This window comes from Balaenoptera musculus, chromosome 16, assembly GCF_009873245.2.
Source record: "Balaenoptera musculus isolate JJ_BM4_2016_0621 chromosome 16, mBalMus1.pri.v3, whole genome shotgun sequence".
Classification (NCBI taxonomy): domain Eukaryota; kingdom Metazoa; phylum Chordata; class Mammalia; order Artiodactyla; family Balaenopteridae; genus Balaenoptera; species Balaenoptera musculus.
Genome location: NC_045800.1, coordinates 57,229,083 through 57,247,875, shown reverse-complemented (window position 1 = coordinate 57,247,875; position 18,793 = coordinate 57,229,083). Strand labels below are relative to the sequence as shown.

Genomic DNA, 18,793 nt, shown 5'->3' with positions numbered 1-18,793 from the left:
TGGGAAACCTCACTCTCTGGAGTTGTCACAGACTGCTAGAGCACAAACACCACGCACCGCCTTGCAAAATGCCCTGGATCCCGCCTGCTGTGGCCAGTGGAGGAGCCTCCCAAGGAAGCCGGCCGTTCAGGAATGGGCAGCGATGGGCTCTCAGCCTACTTCACTTCTTTATTTGCAGTCACACGGTGCCACCACCGAGGACTATTATGCACAGCTCATACCACATGTGACACCCCATGTGATCTGACAGCACCTGAAGCAGTCTTTACCTGTTCAATGCGTCCCAGCAAGGTCAAATTGCTCTAAAGATTGCTAAACGCTGATTCCAATCTCTGTGCTAACCTCATCACGGATCAGGAGCCAAGAGTTTGCAGACCAGCACTGGTTTGTAGACCACATCCTGAGTGTGGGACAGAGGGGGGAACAAACCAACCAACCTGCCCTGGAAGTCACAGTGTAAGGTGGCACTTAAAAGCCCTGGGGGCTTCCCTGGTGGCGCAGTGGTTGAGAATCTGCCTGCCAATGCAGGGGACACGGGTTCGAACCCTGGTCTGGGAAGATCCCACATGCCGTGGAGCAACTAGGCCCCTGAGCCACAATTACTGAGCCTGCGCATCTGGAGCCTGTGCTCCGCAACAAGAAAGGCCGCGATAATGAGAGGCCCCGTGCACCGCGATGAAGAGTGGCCCCCACTTGCCACAACGAGAGAAAGCCCTCGCACAGAAACAAAGACCCAACACAGCCATAAATAAATAAAATAAATAAAATAGTGTTTAAAAGCCCTGGGACTGGGGCACCAATAACAATACAAATAACAGCTGATGCTCACACAGTGCTCACTGGGTGCCAGGGACTGCTCTCAACACTTCAAAAATAGTAACTCCTTTAATCCTTACAAGACAAGGTCCTCTTATTATTCTCATTTCACAGATGAAGAAACCAAGGCACAGAGAGGGAGAGTGACTTGCCCAAGGTCACAGTAAGTAGCAGATCCAAGATTTGAACCCAACTCTTGACTCAAGACACAGGCTCTTAACCACTCGACTAAGCTGATTCCTGAGTGACCTGACCCCTCCCACCTGTTCCCTCACTGTAAAGTGGAGTAAGGACCCCCAAAGGGTTGCTGAGGTCAAATGAGGAAATACAAAAATAATAGACAAAGTATCCTGTGCAATAAAAACACCTACCATCTGCACAGTGCACAACGACCTATGTGCATGGGACCATCTCCCTGCACCATCCACCTACTTTCACACCAGCTCCGAAGGCAGTGGCGTCACAGGTCCCATCAGAGAGAGAAGGATAAGGCTTGGTGAGGCTATGTGAGGTGGCCATGGGGACACAGCTAGAGGGCAATGGTCACTTATTTCTCCTCAGCCACCTCACTCCTCAACCGCTCCCTTCTCCTCCCCAAAGAGAAGGCCAGCAGATGGGAATGGGTTTCAAGTTCCCTGGAGGACTCAGGGACTCTGATTTCTAAACACCCCAGCTGTAATTCTCCGACTTGAAACTTAGGAGGAAAAAGAAGGCCTTCCAATCCATCTAACGGCTCACAGAAAGCCAACGAGGCACCTCTGGGGATTCCGAGAAGGCTAGTCGGTCTACACCCCCTTACCCCACCTTCCTCTGGCCACAGTGCCCTCTCCCACATTCTACCGACCACCCCCTAGCCCATGCCAACCCCGCCTATTCCTCTAGGCAGGCTCCGGCTCAGGCAGCCTCACAGAGAACGAATGCAGGGAGAAGGACTGGACGCAACAGGCAGGCCTGCCCTGTGCCTTCCGGGGGCTGGCTAGCCTGACCCTATTTTCCCAGGGCCTGCTGCGTACATGCCCTAAACAGAAGCCCAAAATTCCTGTGAAGACCCACTATTCACAGAATGGATTTTCTCCCAAGCCTCCTGCCCCTGCTCTGCACGCTGTCTCATCAGGTCGGCCTTCCTCCTTCTCCCTCTCCAGCGCCCACCCAGCCTGCCAGCCACCCACCCTCACCCAGGTCATAGTACACTGATCTTTAGGCGGCCTCCTCTGTGCTGCATGACCTGTTCTGCTGGATACCTGCTCCCTCGGGCTTGGGCTTTCCAATGAGACAATAAACTCCTGGTGGGCAGGAACCATCTTCTTTGTCACCCTTTAGAGAATCTTACAGATTTTTGCAAGTACACTTGTCATCTGCTATAAGCCACAAAATGGAAGGTGAGGGGCTTCCCTGGTGGCGCAGTGGTTGAGAGTCTGCTTGCCAATGCGGGGGACACAGGTTCAAGCCCTGGTCTGGGAAGATCCCATATGCCACGGAGTGACTAGGCCCGTGAGCCACAATTGCTGAGCCTGCGCGTCTGGAGCCTGTGCTCCGCAACAAGAGAGGCCGCGATAGTGAGAGGCCCGCACACCACGATGAAGAGTAGCCCCCGCTTGCCGCAACTAGAGAAAGCCCTAGCACAGAAACGAAGACCCAACACAGCCATAAATAAATAAATAAATAAATAAATAATATCCTCTTAAAAAAAAATGGAAGGTGAGGAGTAGGAAGTCAATAAGCTAAGTTGATTACTTTCCAGCATTTCTAAAAGCTCCAGAATAGACAGTGCAACCAAAAGTGAAAACCTTTGAGGAAGAATAGGACATACCTTCCATCTAAAAGAGCAAATCCAAGTCGGGGCGTCCAGTATGGGACTGTGGCGTCGTTCATGAGCGAGGCTAATGTCTTTCTCACCTCTGCAGGCTCAGCACTCAGCAGCACCTGGCCAGAGCACTGACCAGGTACACACTGGATGGATGATGGGTGGGCAGACGGACAGGCAGTTGGACAGATAAAACCTGGATCCGACTCAGCCTGGTCTCCACCCTAAAGGCTGAGTGATCTCATGCAAGAAGACAGTGACCACCTCTGCTGAATTTTCACATGGGAAGTCTTAATGTTGGATTGGCCAAAAAGCTCGTTCGGGTTTTTCCCTAACATCTTACGGAAGAGACAGTCATATGTAATAAACTCTCACACATGGGCCCGAAATTCTAAGCTGCTTCAGGTTCAGCTCTATTTTTTCCAGGAGAAGGACCCAGAGCCAGCACATTTTCATATTGTTATTTTCTTGCTTTTTCCTGGATCCAGTTCCCACTGAGGCTGGCCATGGGGGTGGCCGGCTCAGTGTCCACAGGGCCTTTACCCTCTTATCTTTATTAAAGGTTTTTTCCTCTGGGGCAAGAGGCTCAGTGGCGTCATTTTGCTTTTTGAACTCTGTCCTGTGACTAAGCAATAAGAAACCACATCAGTCAGCCCTAGAAGTTTTTGCTGTGTCATAAAAAGAATGAGACAAGGAGGTACCTCCTGCCAACATCAGACCCATTCTCTGACTCAGCACTAAATTTAGATGTCACGTCCTATGTTTGCATTCAAATAGTACCCCCTGTGTGACAGGTGCTCAGAACATGTCTGCTGAATGAATGAACCCTGTCACAGAGAAGAGGAGGGGTGTCCAAAGCTCAGGACACAGAAATATCACTGGGGACCTTCACAGGATGGCCCAGAATACAGAACAAATGCAGATTCTATAAAGAAACTGACAAAGACTCCAAAGCCTGTCCAGCCTCTCAGCAGCTAGAGGCCCTGAGCAAGCTGACAAACCTCTCTTGGCCTAGTCTGCCCATTTGCGGAACATAAACACCAACTGCATGGTCTGATAAAAGATTTTTCTCAATGGTCAGGAAGGAGAGCTGCAGCACAACTCCATGAACTGCGATGCCCTGTTACATGCTGGAAAGGCTGGTGCCTGTAAAGCCAGGCCTGCATCAGGAAAAACCAGTCAACAGTCAAGGCTCCTGAGATTCCCTGCCCAGCCTGTGGCTGGCGGAGATGCCTTGGAAGGAGCCCCGGCCTGGGAAGAAACCTGGATCCTGTGTCCAGCTGCACCGAGGCATGCTATGAGAGCCTGGTGGCGTCCCTCTGTGTCTTTGGACTGCTACTTCTCATTTGTAAAATCAGCAGTTTGGGCAAACTGGTCTCTAAGATCCCTTCCAGCCACGATACTCGACAATCTTAAGCTGCTTAAGAAACATAAACGGTAAATGAAAATTCTGGCCAGATGAGAAGAAAAGGAGGTTACCCTGAGCAAGACGAATAGAGGTTATCGTGAGTATTGAAAAGGTCATTATACTTCTTTAAAGTATGACTTCTTACATCAAAATATAAAAACACAATTAAGTTTCTTCCCATGAGTTTGTTATCCCATCACTCACTATTGGCTGGACAGATGATTTACAGTGGTCAAAATGATATACAAGAATATTCGTTTGGGGGTCCCAGGCCATCTTAAGGAGTCTGGCGGTTACCATCCAGACAAGTAACCTGAAGTTGACTCAGAAAGAGGCCTGAGAGCCACCTGGGAGAGACAGGCCATACCTAGAAAAACACTGTGGGTAGAGAAAACACGCCCTGGCTTGAGACGGCCACCAAGGCTGCAGCTCAGAGTCACAAGCGATTATCTCTGCTGGCTTCCCACACAGGCAGCTCCACAAATCCCACCTGCAGGCTGCATATCGGAAGGGGCTTATTTATGCATCAACAACTAACAATTCTCTTATGCAATGTAGGGGTAGGGCCAGTCAGGGATAGTATTAAAAAAAAAAAAAAAGGAAGTTTTCAAAAAAGGTAACCACTTCCCACCTGACCCCATCTGATGGGATTTCACTCTGCTCCTTCCCAATCACTGCAGAGAGTGTTTTTTTTTTATTAGCTGCACTGTGGTCACTTGTCATTTTTGACAGCATGGTTCATCCTGAAAGGAAACCTACAAAGGTAAACAGAGGAAGCGGACAAAGACAAGAATATCTGGTGGAAGCACAGCTGCCACTGGCAGCAGCCTCTGGGTCCAGCTGTGACTCACCAACCCAGCTCAGCTCAGGCAAAGGAAGGTGAGGCTTTGGGTAGCTCTTCACCTCCCTCTTCATGGAGAGCATCTTGAAACAAAAGCATCCATGTACACTGGTTTTCAAACCCTGTTCCACAGAACTCTGGAGAACCCGAGGGAACCGTGCGGAGGCACCTCAGGGAGTCCACGGGGAAAAGGGGCAAGCCCCAGGCCTCCATACCTGTTCACCACAGCACCTGTCTATCTTATATATCTGGCTTTCATGTAAGAGTCCAGTTAATGAAAAGAATCCCACAGCTTTAAAATAAAAAAAATTTTTAAAAAAAAAGGCAAAAGTAAAAAAATTTAACTCATAAAGAACAGTTACATTTCACATATGTTATTTCATTTAATTGTTCCCAACAGCCCTGTGAGAAAACTGAGGCTAAAGGGGTTTACGATCAGACACCACAACCCATTCTCTAACGTAACCATCCCATGCTCACCCACCATCTATGTGGACTCTCGGGGAAGGGACGTCACCACCTACAACAGTCCACTCCATAGCTGGATGGCACAGACCATTAAAACAAGTTCTACCTTAAACAAAAGGCCCAGGGCAGGGGGGCTGCTGGGGATTCTAAAAGAGACTCAGAAAGCAGCATCAACTAAAGGCAACGTGTGGACCTCATGAAAATCCTGATTTGAACAAACCATCTATAAAGAAGCATTTCTGCAACAAGGAAAACTGAGTATCAACTGGATATGAGATGACATTAAGAAATTATTAATATTGTTGGTTGTTGGGATAGAGAGGGTGGGAGAGAGAGGCAAGAGGGAGGGGATATGGGGATATATATATATGTATAGCTGATTCACTTTCTTATACACCAGACACTAACACAACACTGCAAAGCAATTATACTCCAATAAAGATGTTAAAAAAAAAAAAAGATTGTTGGGTGTAAAAATGGTCTTCTGGCTATACTTTTTTTCTAAAGGCCTTATCAGAGATACCTCCTCAAGTATTTATGGAGGAAGTGATATGCTGTCTGGGATTTGTTTTAAAATATTACAGAAAATGGGACTTCCCTGGGGGTGCAGTGGTTAAGAATCTGCCTGCTAACGCAGGGGACACGGGTTCGAGCTGTGGTCTGGGAAGATCCCACATGCCACGGAGCAACTAAACCTGTGTGCCACAACTACTGAGCCTGCGCTCTAGAGCCTGCGAGCCACAAGTACTGAGCCTGCGTGCCACAACTACTGAAGCCCGTGTGCCTAGAGCCCATGCTCCGCAACAAGAGAAGCCACCGCAATGAGAAGCCCGTGCACCACAACAAAGACTGGGCCCCGCTCGCCGCAACTAGAGAAAGCTCGCGCAGCAACGAAGACCCAACGCAGCCAAAAATAAACAAATAAATAAATTTAAAAAAAAAATTACAGAAAACAGAAGTTATTAGGAGAGCTGGGTATTCATTATATTATCCTCTCCATCTCTGCATATGTTTGAAGTTTTTATAATATATAGTATAAAATTAAGGCAGGAAGGGAGAAAGGTTCTTCCTTACCTTTTTTTTTTTAAATAAAATTTATTTATTATTTATTTTTGGCTGCGTAGGGTCTTCGTTGCTGCGCGCGGCTTTCTCCAGTTGCAGCGAGCAGGAGCTACTCTTTGTTGCGGTGCGTGGGCTCCTCATTGCGGTGGCCTCTCCTGTTGCGGAGCACGGGCTCTAGGCGCGCGGGCTTCGGTAGTTGTGGCACGCGGGCTCTAGAGCGCAGGCTCAGTAGTGGTGGTGCACGGGCTTAGTTGCTCCGTGGCATGTGGGAACTTCCCGGACCAGGGCTCGAACCCGTGTCCCCTGCAGTGGCAGGCGGATTCTTAACCACTGCGCCACCAGGGAAGCCCTCTTCCTTATCCTGAGATCAATTCTACCTCCCAGTATCTTCTACCAGTCATCTCTCTGGGGTCAGAAAGAATCGGGTCTCATCACCCACCCATGTCCATCTGAAAACAAGCATCCAAGCCCCTCTAAGTCTCCTGTCCTTTAAAATAACTCTTCCCAAGGTCCTTTTGGAGCTGAACTCCTCATAGCTCATGGCAGTGCCCTCCTTAATGGCAGGCTCCAGGACCAGAACACTGTGAAAGTGTGTTCTGAGCAGCCCCAGGAATGTGGGCTTCCGGGTCCACACACACTCTCGACTCTCCCTTGAGCATCTCTCTGTACCCAGTGACACCTCTTGATTCCAAGGACAAGAAGGGGATTGGCTCTCCGCTCAAGGGCAGGCTACCCCCAAGAGCAGAAGCAGCAGCAACAGCCTGCCCTCGCCTCACATAAACCACCTCGATCCTCACCAAAGCCCTAGGAGGAGAATATCAGCCCTCTTATAGATAACGAAAAAGAAAACCCAGAGAGCTTAAGTGCCTTGTTAAAGTCACACAGACTAAGATGAAAGAGCCAAGATTTAAACTTGTGGGGGTCCCCAAGTCTGGGTTCATGACACTCAGCTCTCTCTCTGTGTCCTTACTCCTGGGCTCCAAACACACCAATGATGCTCAGGCCACCCGGGTCATTCATCTGTATCACCTATCTTCCCAGAAATAACTTACCACTCTCCAGGCCATCTTCCAGCTCTCCAGCCCAACAACTCCCCAGGGCTCAGAAAAGATCTGCCCAAGAGCTAACCTGTCCTGGACCCACAGTCACCAAACCCCTGAACAGGTCTCTACAGATCCTTCCAAGGTGCCCCTGGAAACTCCAACTATGGACCAAAGCCCAGCTCTAGAGAAGATCGCAAGAGGTTTAACCATCTCAAAGAATAACCATCACGAACAAGACTTCATTCTTGTTAAGCCACACTGGGGAAACTGAGGCCCAGAGAGGTCAGACATCTTGTGCAAGATCACACACCGAAAAAATCTACTGGTCCCAGAATCCACTACACATCTGAATTGTCAACATATCCAAAAAAATCTACTAGCCCCAGAATCACATATGCCCATTTCAGCTGGTATCAGAATTCAAAAGAATGCGAACGTTTAACGTTTTGGTTCCTTGAATGAAAGAGCTGGGGGAAAATTCGAGAAACGATGGTATAACATTGATGTTCCAGTTCCCTGCACTAATGCTGAAGTTTCCCAAGAGCGCACCTCTCAGAACACTGATGTTGCAAGATGCTCAGTGAAAAAGGGTTTTGTGGTCAAATCAGTTTGGGAAACGCTGCGTAGTGAACCCACTCCAGTGAAGTCCCAAAGCACACTGGCTTACTGGTGCTTGGGAGGCTCCCAGTAAAGGAGCCTGCATGACCTGCTCAAGCCAACACTGCTCAAATGTACTTGACCAGAGAACCCTTTTACAAATAATACCATTGACATCCCACCAAACTACTGTTTAGAAGATATTTCCTTGGGAAATGCTGATCTAGGTTTTTCTAAAGAAAATCTTGATAGCCAGTTACCCTGGATTCAAGTCTATGTAACCAAACCAAACCAGCCCTGAATGGGGTAAGGAGCAAGTGTCTACAAAGCGGAAATAACTAACATACTTCGAGTCCTTTGGGGATGGAGATATTAGTACTACTGCAAACACGAAGAAAATGTGTGAACATCCCCCTGGCTGCCAGATATGAATGCTGCTGGGATTCTATGGTCAACAACTTCTGCCCTCAAAAGAGTCACAGATGACTACTGAAACTAAAATCTTTATTTCTGGTCCAAAGGAATTGTCCTAAGGCTTTCCAAAATGAGTCTGGGGGGAAAAATACACAATTTTTAGAAGAAAACAATAAAATGTTGAACTAGGACTTCAGCCAGGCCACTCATCTCTGAGTCAAGGTGCTGTGGACAGTTGGGATTTCCTTAATTAAAACTCAAAGCAAACAATACGGAAATTCCTCAAAAAATAAACACAGAATTACCACATGATCCATAATTCTACTCCTGGATATATAATCAAAAGAACTGAAAGTAGGGCCTCAAAGAGATATTTCTGCACCAATGTTCATAGCAGTTTTATTCACAATAGCCAAGAGATGAAAGGAACCCAAGAGTACACTGGTGGATGAGTGGATAAACAAAATGTGGTACATACATACAATGGAATATTATTCAGCCTTAAAAAGGAAAGAAATCCTGTCACATGCTACAACATGGATAAACCTTGAGGACATTACCCTAAGTGAAATAAGCCAGTCACAAAAAGACAACTACTGTGTGATTCCACTTTTACGGGATATCTAAAGTAAACAAATTCATAGAAACAGAAAGTAGAATGGTGGTTCCCAGAGGTGGGGGAGGGAGGAATGAGGAGTTATTGTTTAATGGATACAGAGTTTTGGTTTTGCAAGATGAAAAAGTTCTGGAGATCTCTTACACAACAATGTGAATATTCTTAGCACTACTGAACTGTACACTTAAAATGGTTAAGATGGTGAGTTTTATATTTTGTGTTCTTTACTACAATTAAAAATTTTTAAATAAAGGAAGGAAGTTTTGACACATGCTGTAACATGGATGAACCATAAAGACCTTATGCCGAGTGAAGACAAGCCAGTCACAAAATGACAAATACTATATGACTCCATTTTTATATGCGATACCTAGAGCAGTCAAATTCACAGAGACAGAAAGTAGAATGGTGGTTGCTAGGGGCTGGGGGGAGGGGAGAAGGGAGAGTTATTGTTTAATTGGTAGAGTTTCAGGTTTGAAAGATGAAAAAGTTCTAGAGGGACTTCCCTGGTGGTCCAGTGGTTAAGAATCCGCCTGCCAATGCAGGGGACACGGGTTCGATCCCTGGTCCGGGAATATCCCACATGCCACAGAACAACTAAGCCCATGTGCGCCACAACTAATGAGCCTGCGCTCTAGAGACTGCGAGCCACAACTACTGAAGCCCGTGCGCTCTGGGGCCTGTGCTCCCCAACAATAGAGGCCACCGCAATGAGAAGCCCGCACGCCGCAACGAAGAGTAGCCCCTGCTCACTGCAACTAGAAAAAGCCTGAGTGCAGCAACAAAGACCCAGCGTAGCCAAAAAAAAAAAAGAAAAGAAAGAAAAAGTTCTAGAAATGGATGGATAGTAGGGATGGTTGCACAACAATGTGAATGTACTTAATACCACTGAACTGTACACTTAAAAATGAATAAAACAGTAATTTTAATGTTATGTATATTTTACCACAATTACAAAAATAGAAAAAAATGGTTCAAATGGTAAATGTTACGCTATGTATATTTTACCACAGTATTTAAAACAAAAAAAACGTACAAAGCAAACGGGTTATGACCCTTAGTGTGAAACGAACATCAAGGTCAACAGTCACCTCACAATTACCCACCAAGGGTTTAGAATTGGATGGCCAACATGGAACACGCCAAACATCTGTTTAATTTTAAATATTTCTGTAGCACTTTCGTGGAACTCTGTCTCAAAAAGATCAATAGACACACACAATTCAGAGATATGCAATCTGCCCCAGGGAAAAGGTGAAAAAAAATGCAATATGTCCCCAACTCAATCCCATTTAAAATTCTTCTCTACTGAACATGTTCGGCATGCCTACTGCACAGACTGATAGGGAGTTCAGCCCTCTTGCTCTATGCCCACTATTTCTGTGGCTCACATCTTCCCAAGGTTACAGGAAATTAATAAAGAACCCCCTCAAGATGGCCTGCAGAATGTATAGGTGGTTGGAATGAGGGGGAACAAAAAAATTAAGACAAAATAACTCTCCTACATTGCTTACTTTTCCAGGAAATAGAAAGCCAGAGTACAAAAATCACTCAACACTAACACTAAATCAAAAAATAGTAATCAGGACTTCCCCGGTGGCGCAGTGGTTAAGAATCCGCCTGCCGACGCAGGGGACACGGGTTCGAGCCCTGCTCTGTGAAGATCCCACATGCCGCAGAGCAACTAAACCCGTGCGCCACAACCACTGAGCCTGCACTCTAGAGCCCACGAGCCACAACTACTGAGCCCGCGCGCCTAGAGCCCGTGCTCCGCAACAAGAGAAGCCACCGCAATGAGAAGCCCACGCACCGCAACGAAGAGTAGCCCCCACTCGCCGCAGCTAGAGAAAGCCCACACGTAGCAACGAAGACCCAACGCAGCCCAAAATAAATAAATTAATTAGTTAATTAATTTAAAAAAATAGTAATCATGGTAGAGACCTGGAAGAAAGGTCTTAGAAATCTACTCCAACCCCATCACCAAGCTTCCTTGGACCTAAGGCCACCCTGCAAGTACTGAGAACCCTACAGGACTGAGGAAGTCCTCAGTCAACACTGAACTTCTTCCAGCCTTCTACTTGGAAGAAAACAAGCCCCAGGTAGTTAAGAGGCTCATCCAAGGTCAAGATGTTGTACAGTTAGGAGCAGATCCCCATCCAAAACTGTTTCGAGGACACCAAGCTGACTTTCAAATTCTAAGTGCAAAACGTGAAGGGCTCTCCAATCCTGCACAGGCAGTGTGGTCACTCCGCATGGCTCCTGGCAGCCAGTCCCACAATGCTGATACCTGAGGGGTGACCTTGGAGACTTCAGACACCAGTGTCACACCACCTGCTTCCATCACAGACACACTGTGGGTGGGGACATCCGTGTGTGCCTGTGGAACTCACCCTAGCCTTCCTGCACTCCCACAGCCTTCTGTCACTGTGAAGTCACCACTTAAGAATCTGCACTTATGCAGGGACACACCACTCATTCGCCACACAGCTGACTAGTCATCCATCCAACAGAAATTTACTGAACGCCCATCTTGGGCCAGGCTCTATTCTAGGCACCGGGAATACAACAGTGAATTTGGCTCATGGAGATTACATTCTACTCTTGATGACCCACAGCCACAGTAAAAGCAACCCTGACATCTGTTCAGCACAGTTTACCAGGAGCTCTCACATAACCCTCAGATATATCAGGAGAATCCCAGGCTTCTGGTCCTAAGGTTGGTTCCAGGCTGCATTACTCACCACACTAATAAATGCTCCTTTTTTCCTACCATGCATTGTCAAATAGCAGAGTGAAGTAGTTATTGTTTTAATTATTTTGTAGAGAGGGAGATAAGTTCAGAAAGGTTAACTGCCTTGCTCAAGGTCTAAAACCTAGTGAAATCTGACAACCTCCAACCACCCCATTCCAGCAATGACCTCATCTGCTAATTGCATCATCACACAAAGATGAGACCACATCTTGGACATTCACCTGCTGCTTTACCTGCACAACATCCTTTCTGCTCTTCTTTTTTTGGAGAACTGTTTCTTCCCATTCTAAAGAACCACATGGTACTGGTACGAGATGCCAATCACCCTACCCTATTGGTTGGGTCCACTGCTGGGCCAATCTTAGTGCTCTAGCGCCAGCCACAGTGACTGGGGCTCACATGGACATGTGACCCTAGTCAGGCCAATCAGAATCCTTCCATGAGATTTTTCTGCCTGGTTTACTGGATACAGCTCCCTTTATTCTCTGGTCAGGGGCTGTGAAGATGAAGCCAAGAGGGGCCTGAGGTCATGTTCCAGGCCCACGGGAAAAGCCCGTGGCATTCAGGATCAATCATCCAAAGGCCAGTTACTCCAATTCATCCCAAGGTTTTGGAATATTATACAATAAATTTCTCTTTTCTGCCTAATACAGTTTGAGCTAAGTTTCTGTCACCTGCAATAAGGGTGCCTGAACTAATACACAGAGGGATAAATAAAATCTGCCTTTCTCTTAGAAACCTCTTTTCAACCATCACTTTCAAGTTCCTCCACTACTTCCTCTCAACACAATTCACAGAACCAAAAGAAAAACCACAATGGTTGGAGCTTTTACTTATGACCATCCAGGACAGAGTGGATGAAGAAAAGGTGGCTGGTACCTGAAGAGAGTAGGGAAAGAACAAAAGGCCCAGGTAACCTCTAATGAATAATAGATCATCCACACCTGACAATCAGCAGCCAACTGCACTCGTCCCACTGGAAACGCCTGGGGTTATTCTTTTTTAAAAATTCCTCCAGCTTCAACTTCTGACAAGTGTACAATGCCTAAATTCCAGGTGGTGTACAAACGCCTTGCTCCGCCTAGCCATCATGGTCCTTCAGATTACCTCTGCATCCCCACCCTCCCAGAGCCAGTGCCCTGCTCACTCAGGCTGGTCTAATTTCTGCAACCTGGAAACACACTGCTCCTCTCACAGCTAGGAGTTTGTTCTATGCATCTCCCACCCAGACATCCTCCTTTTCCTCTGCACATTCGAGTACCCCTTCAACACCCAGCTCAAGCCCCAGTCCCTCCTCGAAGCCTTCCCTGGCTTCTCCAGCAAACACTACTGTCTGCATCCTCTTAACTGTAGCGAAGCCAAGTCAGCCAGCTCTCCGGGAAACTAAAGAGGAGGCACGGAGGGGACGAGGAGGAGAAATTCAGCTCTGAGCACACAGTAGAGAGTGCCACCGGCAGTCACCATGTTCTGCCACTTCTGCTCCACGAGACAGGCCTGTTGTGAAAATGGTTTGGGGAGCCCTCCACACTTAGATGGTAATTAGAGCCACTAGGGGTGGATGAGAGTATTTGGGGAAAGCATGTAGTAGACTTTTAAAAGGAGGAAAAAGCCTGTTTGTATTTGTATCACTCAACTGATCTGGCTCATAATGTCACTCTCCTGAGTGTCCCATTCCCCCAACGAGGCAGCAAGCTGCAGGCTGGAATTACATCCTCTGCACCCCGGCCCCACCTGCACCAAGAACAGGAGGACCAGGCACCTCAGTCCTCCCCAATCTCATTTTGCCTCCCAGTGGCTGAGACAGGCCACGCAGCACCCCCAGCCCCATCTCACAGATGAGGACACTGAGGCTCGGCGCCAGGAAGGGGCCCCTCACTCCAGGGGCAGGCGGTTGAGGAGCTTCAAGTGAGAAAACCCAGATGTTAGCAACCGAATCAAAGAGAAAAAACAAAGGACCTCGTGGGTTCTGAGTGAACAAACAAGATCCTGGTACTACTATGGAAAAAACTCGAGAGACCTGAGCCAGTCAGAGGAGAACAGTTCTCCCCTCTCTCTACCACGAGCGGGGACAAAGGGGCTCACTCCTTCCTTACAGATGCATGTATTGGGACAAGGAAAGGCTACAAAATTCCAGAGTTCCCCAATGCAGGAAACGGTCTAAAACTGTAATGGGAGGGCCTAACCAGGTAACAGGAAAAACCACCCCCAACATGGAATCAGGAGCACTGCACTTAGCCTGACTCCAGCTCCTTTCTGCCCTGCAACTCCTGGCCTGTCCTCAGACCTCACAGATGGGGGGCATGGAACCCAGTGTCACGCAGAAAAGGCACTAGATGCCACAGAACTAACTGAGATACTAAAGTATGCAATAAGATTGAAAATGCTCAATAGCAATGTACTATCAATTCTGGTAGAGAAGTCCCCCTGCCCCCAAAATAAAACAACTCTGTGTCTTCTTACTCACCTGCATACCCCAGGCCTGAGCATGATGGGTTATAAATGTCTGGGGCTCTAACTGAGCATGAGCAGAACAGATGAGTTTGGTTTGCTTACCTGCCCCGTACCACCTAGGACAGTTTCCTCCCAGTTCCAGGCCCCATGTGGGGAGCAGCCAGACATCATCTGCCTGCAGCACAACAAACTCCCACAGCACACAAGTGCCCGCCATGGGACGGGCCTTCTAGACCAGGGGCCCACATGGGATGTGGAATACACCAAAGGAGCCCCTAACTGGGTGATGGCAGCACCTCCGATGCATAAACAGTGACAAAGGGGCCTCCCCTTGAGACTATGGATCTTTAGGAAGCCAACTGGTTCCTCTCTGGGGCTCCCACAAGATGCTTGCACTAAGGCTGACTTACAGGCAGAGGTGTGCACCTGTGTGCAGAGTGGAACCTGCTGGGAGAGCAAAGACCAGGACACAGGGCTGAGTTTCCCTGACTTCGGCTCCTCAGGGATGAAACGGGTGCTTCCATTCCTTCAACCTGAGCAGTCCTTTTAGTCACTGAGCTTTGTGCCATAAGAGGGGCTCCCTGGCTAACCGAAAAAAAAGCTGGCAACCACTGCACAGTAATTCATCCTTTAAAAGATCCCAACGCTCTGTGGTTTCCTTGCACACCGTGTCACCCCTCATCCCCAGAAGCTCTACATGGCATCTTGCCAGACCAAATGCTATCCTAATTTTTTTCTGAAGTATCAACTAAAATGAACTTAACTTCCCTTGAAAAGCTACACAGCTCTGCATTGTGGTAAAACTAGGGTTTGAAATCCTGCCCTTGAGGATAAAATCCAAACCCTATTTCATCCTTTCCTTAGATGTCAGGACCAGCTTCCAGAACTTCAGCCCTGTGAGGCCCCACCTTCTCTACCAGTCATGGAAAAGGGAGGGACCTAATTAATGGCAATTCATCTATCTATTCCAGAGATTAAAGCTAGCGCTGATTCAAACACATCCCAACGAGGACTTAAGTCTGCACTCCAACTTCTGCGCTTCCTTGATCAACCTCCTCCTTCAAACACAGACAGCTAGGTAGACAAAAAGGCAACTAAAAAGAAAAAAAAGTTACCCCGAAGAGATTTCCCTCTGACCTTATCCTCAAGGCCACATCTGACAGCTCTTCTTAGCATCATCCCAGGAGAGGACTGGGTTGCCCAGCAACTCAGACACGATCATAACTGGGGGACAGCGTAGGTTTGAGGAACAGAAATGCTGAAGAGTCAGAAACCCAAAGTGGAGACAGAAGGGCCATCAATGAAATGATACGCTGTGTGGCCAGCAGTTTAGTCTCTCTGTATGCCAGTTGTCTTCACTACCAAAAAAAAAGGTGGCCAATATCCAATGGAGCTGTTACCAGGAACAGCTTATAAAATCATCTCCTTAATAAGTGAGGCTTTTAACAGCCAAATAAACACGTTTCATCAGCCTGTGGCCTACAAGTTGTTAAAGGCAGTTCATCAGCCCTCTCTGTTCACTTTTAAAACACGGACAAGACACAGAAAAGCAGCACTTGTTGCTTCCTGGTTCCAAATGGGTTAAATAAAACAATGGGTCATAATTGAAAACTCCTGGTGCCCAATACTTTGAGCAATTTAACCACTCCAAGCTGGAGTTTTCTCTCTGGCAAAGTAGGAATAATAGCTCAGAGAGTGGTAAACGAACGTGATACAGCAGAGTGCCTGCCACAACAGTAGGTGCCCAATAAATGTTGGCTCTTCCTTCCTCAGTGCTATGCCTTCTTCCTCAGCTTCCTTGTCTAAAAGCCTGGCTTTCCACACTCCCCAACTAGGCCACACCAAGCCTACCACTTGCCACAAACTCCCAGCAGTACCCCCCACCCCCCCCCAACACACGAATACTCACAAATCCGTCACCACCACCCAAGGGAACCAGTCACCAGCCTTCCCTCAAGGCAGCTCGGCACCCTTAGGGAGGGAACTGAGCCCCAGCAGCTACAACCAGGATTTTCCCATGGTGCAATGCAACTTCCCCAACTTTTCCCGGCCCACAGTTTCCAAAGAAACCTAGCAGGCATTGTGCATAATCAACCACAAGCCTGGGCGAACAAACAGACTGAGCTCTGGGCAGAGAGAGCTGAGAAAATCAAAAAGTGAAAAGGCACCAGTGGTCCTGAAACGGGGTGCCAGGGACCAAAATTCAGAAGTACCGGCCCTGGCCCAGGTTCTATTCTTCTAGACCTCATCATTGATTGAAGGCTAGCAGAGGCTCTAAAAGGACTGTTGGATGGTGAACAATCTTAGAAAAGGGACTGACGGACATCCCTCCGAGATCGCCCCGCGGCTGGACCTGGTGGTCTCGGGAGGACCCCGCTGCCGCGGCACCTGGAGGATCAGGGCCTGCAGTGCGGGGCATTGTTCGCAGCAAGGGTGGGATTGGGGGAGGAGGTGTGAAGTGGGGATCCACGCATCGGGCCCTCCCCAGGCAGGCTGAAGGAGGGAAGGTTCTCCCCGCGGCAGGCGCCAGGTAGATGAATGGCCCTCACGACTTCCCCCTCGGAGAACCGGAGAGAGAAGTCGTGGAAGGCGGGTCCGAGAGGCCGGGCGGGGGTCTCACACTCACCGGCGCCCTCGGCGGGCTGCGGCGGCCCGACGACGCCGTTCAGGTAGAGAATGGGCAGCAGGTGAGGCTGCGTCTTCTCCAGCGCCGCCCGCAGGTCCTGGAAGTGGTCCCGCTCCTTGGCCAGGAGCAGCTTGAGCAGCAGCTCCGCCTTGGCGCCTCCCGCCTCCTCGTCCAGCTGCCGCCGCTCGCCGGGGCTCAGCGCTCCTGCGGCCTCGAGCAGCCCGAGCACCGCCTCCACCTCCGTCATGGCCTGGGCCAGGCTCTGCTGACACTGGGCGAGCAGCTCCCGGCGCTGGGGCTCCATGGTGGCGGCCGCCCCGCCCCGCCGGACGGCTACCGGACTCCCGGAGGCCGGCGGGCGCGCGGGCGGGCGGGCAAGCAGGCTGGTGGCGACGGGCCCCGGGCGCCTCGGGGCGGCGAGCGGTGGCGGCAGCCCTAGAGCACCGGGGGCCGCCAGGCCGCGGGGGCCATGGGCCGGGGCCTGGGCGGGCTGGGGGCCCGGGCGGCGAGCGGCGCTCAGCAGCGGCCGCCTCCCGGGCTCAGGAGCGCAGCCATGTTGGCTGCGGCGGCGGCGGGACTGGAAGAGGAGGAGGAGGAGGAGACGGAGGAGGAGAAGGAGGAGGCGGAGGTGGGGACGGCGGCCGGGGCGCGCCCCGAGGCCCGGCTCCAGCCGGGCATGCTCCCCTCCCCTCCCCCTCGGCGCGCGCCGCTCCCCCGCCCGCCCCGCGAGAAAACTCTCCCCGGAACGCCGGCCCCGACGCCACCCCCCGAACACGATCACAACTCGGAAAGGAAAGTGGCCCGGCCGTCTTCGCCAGGCCCCCCGACGGCTCGGGAGCCGCCTCCCCCCGGCCCGGTCCGTGCGCCCCGGCCCGGCTCACTGGGGCCCCGCGGCCGCCGCCCGCTCCGCCTTGCCCGCGCCCCGGCGTCGCCGCCGCCGGTCTGTCCCTCCGCCCTCCTCTCCTCTCCTCTCCTCTCGTCTCCTCTCTATCCCCTCCCCTCCCTTCCCCCGGCCGGCCTTTCAAGCGCCCGGGCGGCCAGCCCCGAGGGGATGGGCGAAGGGGAGGGGTCCCCACCTCCCCGCCCCGGGCCCGCCTCGGAGGCGGGGACATCGCGCGCGCTGGCTCTCCGGGTCTCCGAGGCCCAGGCGCAACCGGCGGTGGGGGACGCGGAGTCAGGGGCCCCGCGGGAAGCAGCCCGCACCCCCAGCCCCCTCGGCCAGGCACACGGCCAGACCCCAAGCTATTGGAGACCCTCTCAAACAAAACCCTGCCCCGCCCCCATCCAGGGTCTTCTAATCTGAGAACTCCAAAATCAGGCCTGGAGACAATAGAGAGGACGTCCCCTAAACTTGGCCATCTCCAAATTTAGACCTCCCCCAAATCTGTGAGATTTCCCCGCTCCGAGGAGCTCTTATATAGAAAATGTCCCAGTATAATCCCGAGACTCGATTAATCAGGATCTTTCCCCTCACCCCCATTTTAGATGGGTTGGTCCCCAGTGTCTAAAGAGGCTTGGATGTTGGGGAGGGGATGTGTAACTGGAGGAGGAAGAGAGCGGCGGGGTCTGCAGTGGAGCCAGTTCATCTTTTTGGCAAGAGAAGTGCTCTCCTCCCTAGATGTCATCCCAGATTCTAGTCTCAGGAGAAGGTAAATCAATGGGCTGCAGAAACCTTGCTCCCCTGATACCCTCAATGAGGATCTACAGTTGGGCTCCAAGTCCAAGAATGCCTCCTGCCTTCCATTGTAGCCCTTTGTGGACACATAACCACTTACCTCCTGACTGCAGGAGGAGGTCCTTAAAAGCTGGAATCCCAGCTGATGACTCCCAATAACCCCACCTCGCCAGTGTGGAGTGGAAATCCCAAGCCCATTGCAAATGTCTGTGTTCCATTG

The 18,793-nt window shown here is 50.1% G+C and overlaps 1 protein-coding gene across 8 annotated transcripts in view; it reads right to left on the bottom strand.

Moving 5' to 3' along the window:
- The window catches only part of DLG5 (discs large MAGUK scaffold protein 5), a 200,292-nt gene extending 182,998 nt beyond the window's left edge, over positions 1-17,294 (bottom strand). For 7 of the 8 annotated variants that reach the window (XM_036829441.1, XM_036829445.1, XM_036829440.1 and 4 more), the window contains exon 1: positions 16,899-17,294. In XM_036829441.1, coding sequence (XP_036685336.1) covers positions 16,899-17,202 — 304 coding nt within the window. In that variant the 5' untranslated portion in view covers positions 17,203-17,294. Of the gene's footprint in view, positions 1-15,409; positions 15,529-16,898 lie in introns of those variants that run through there. The other variant, XM_036829448.1, reaches the window with a different exon arrangement.
- Between the last annotated feature and the right edge of the window lie 1,499 nt (positions 17,295-18,793).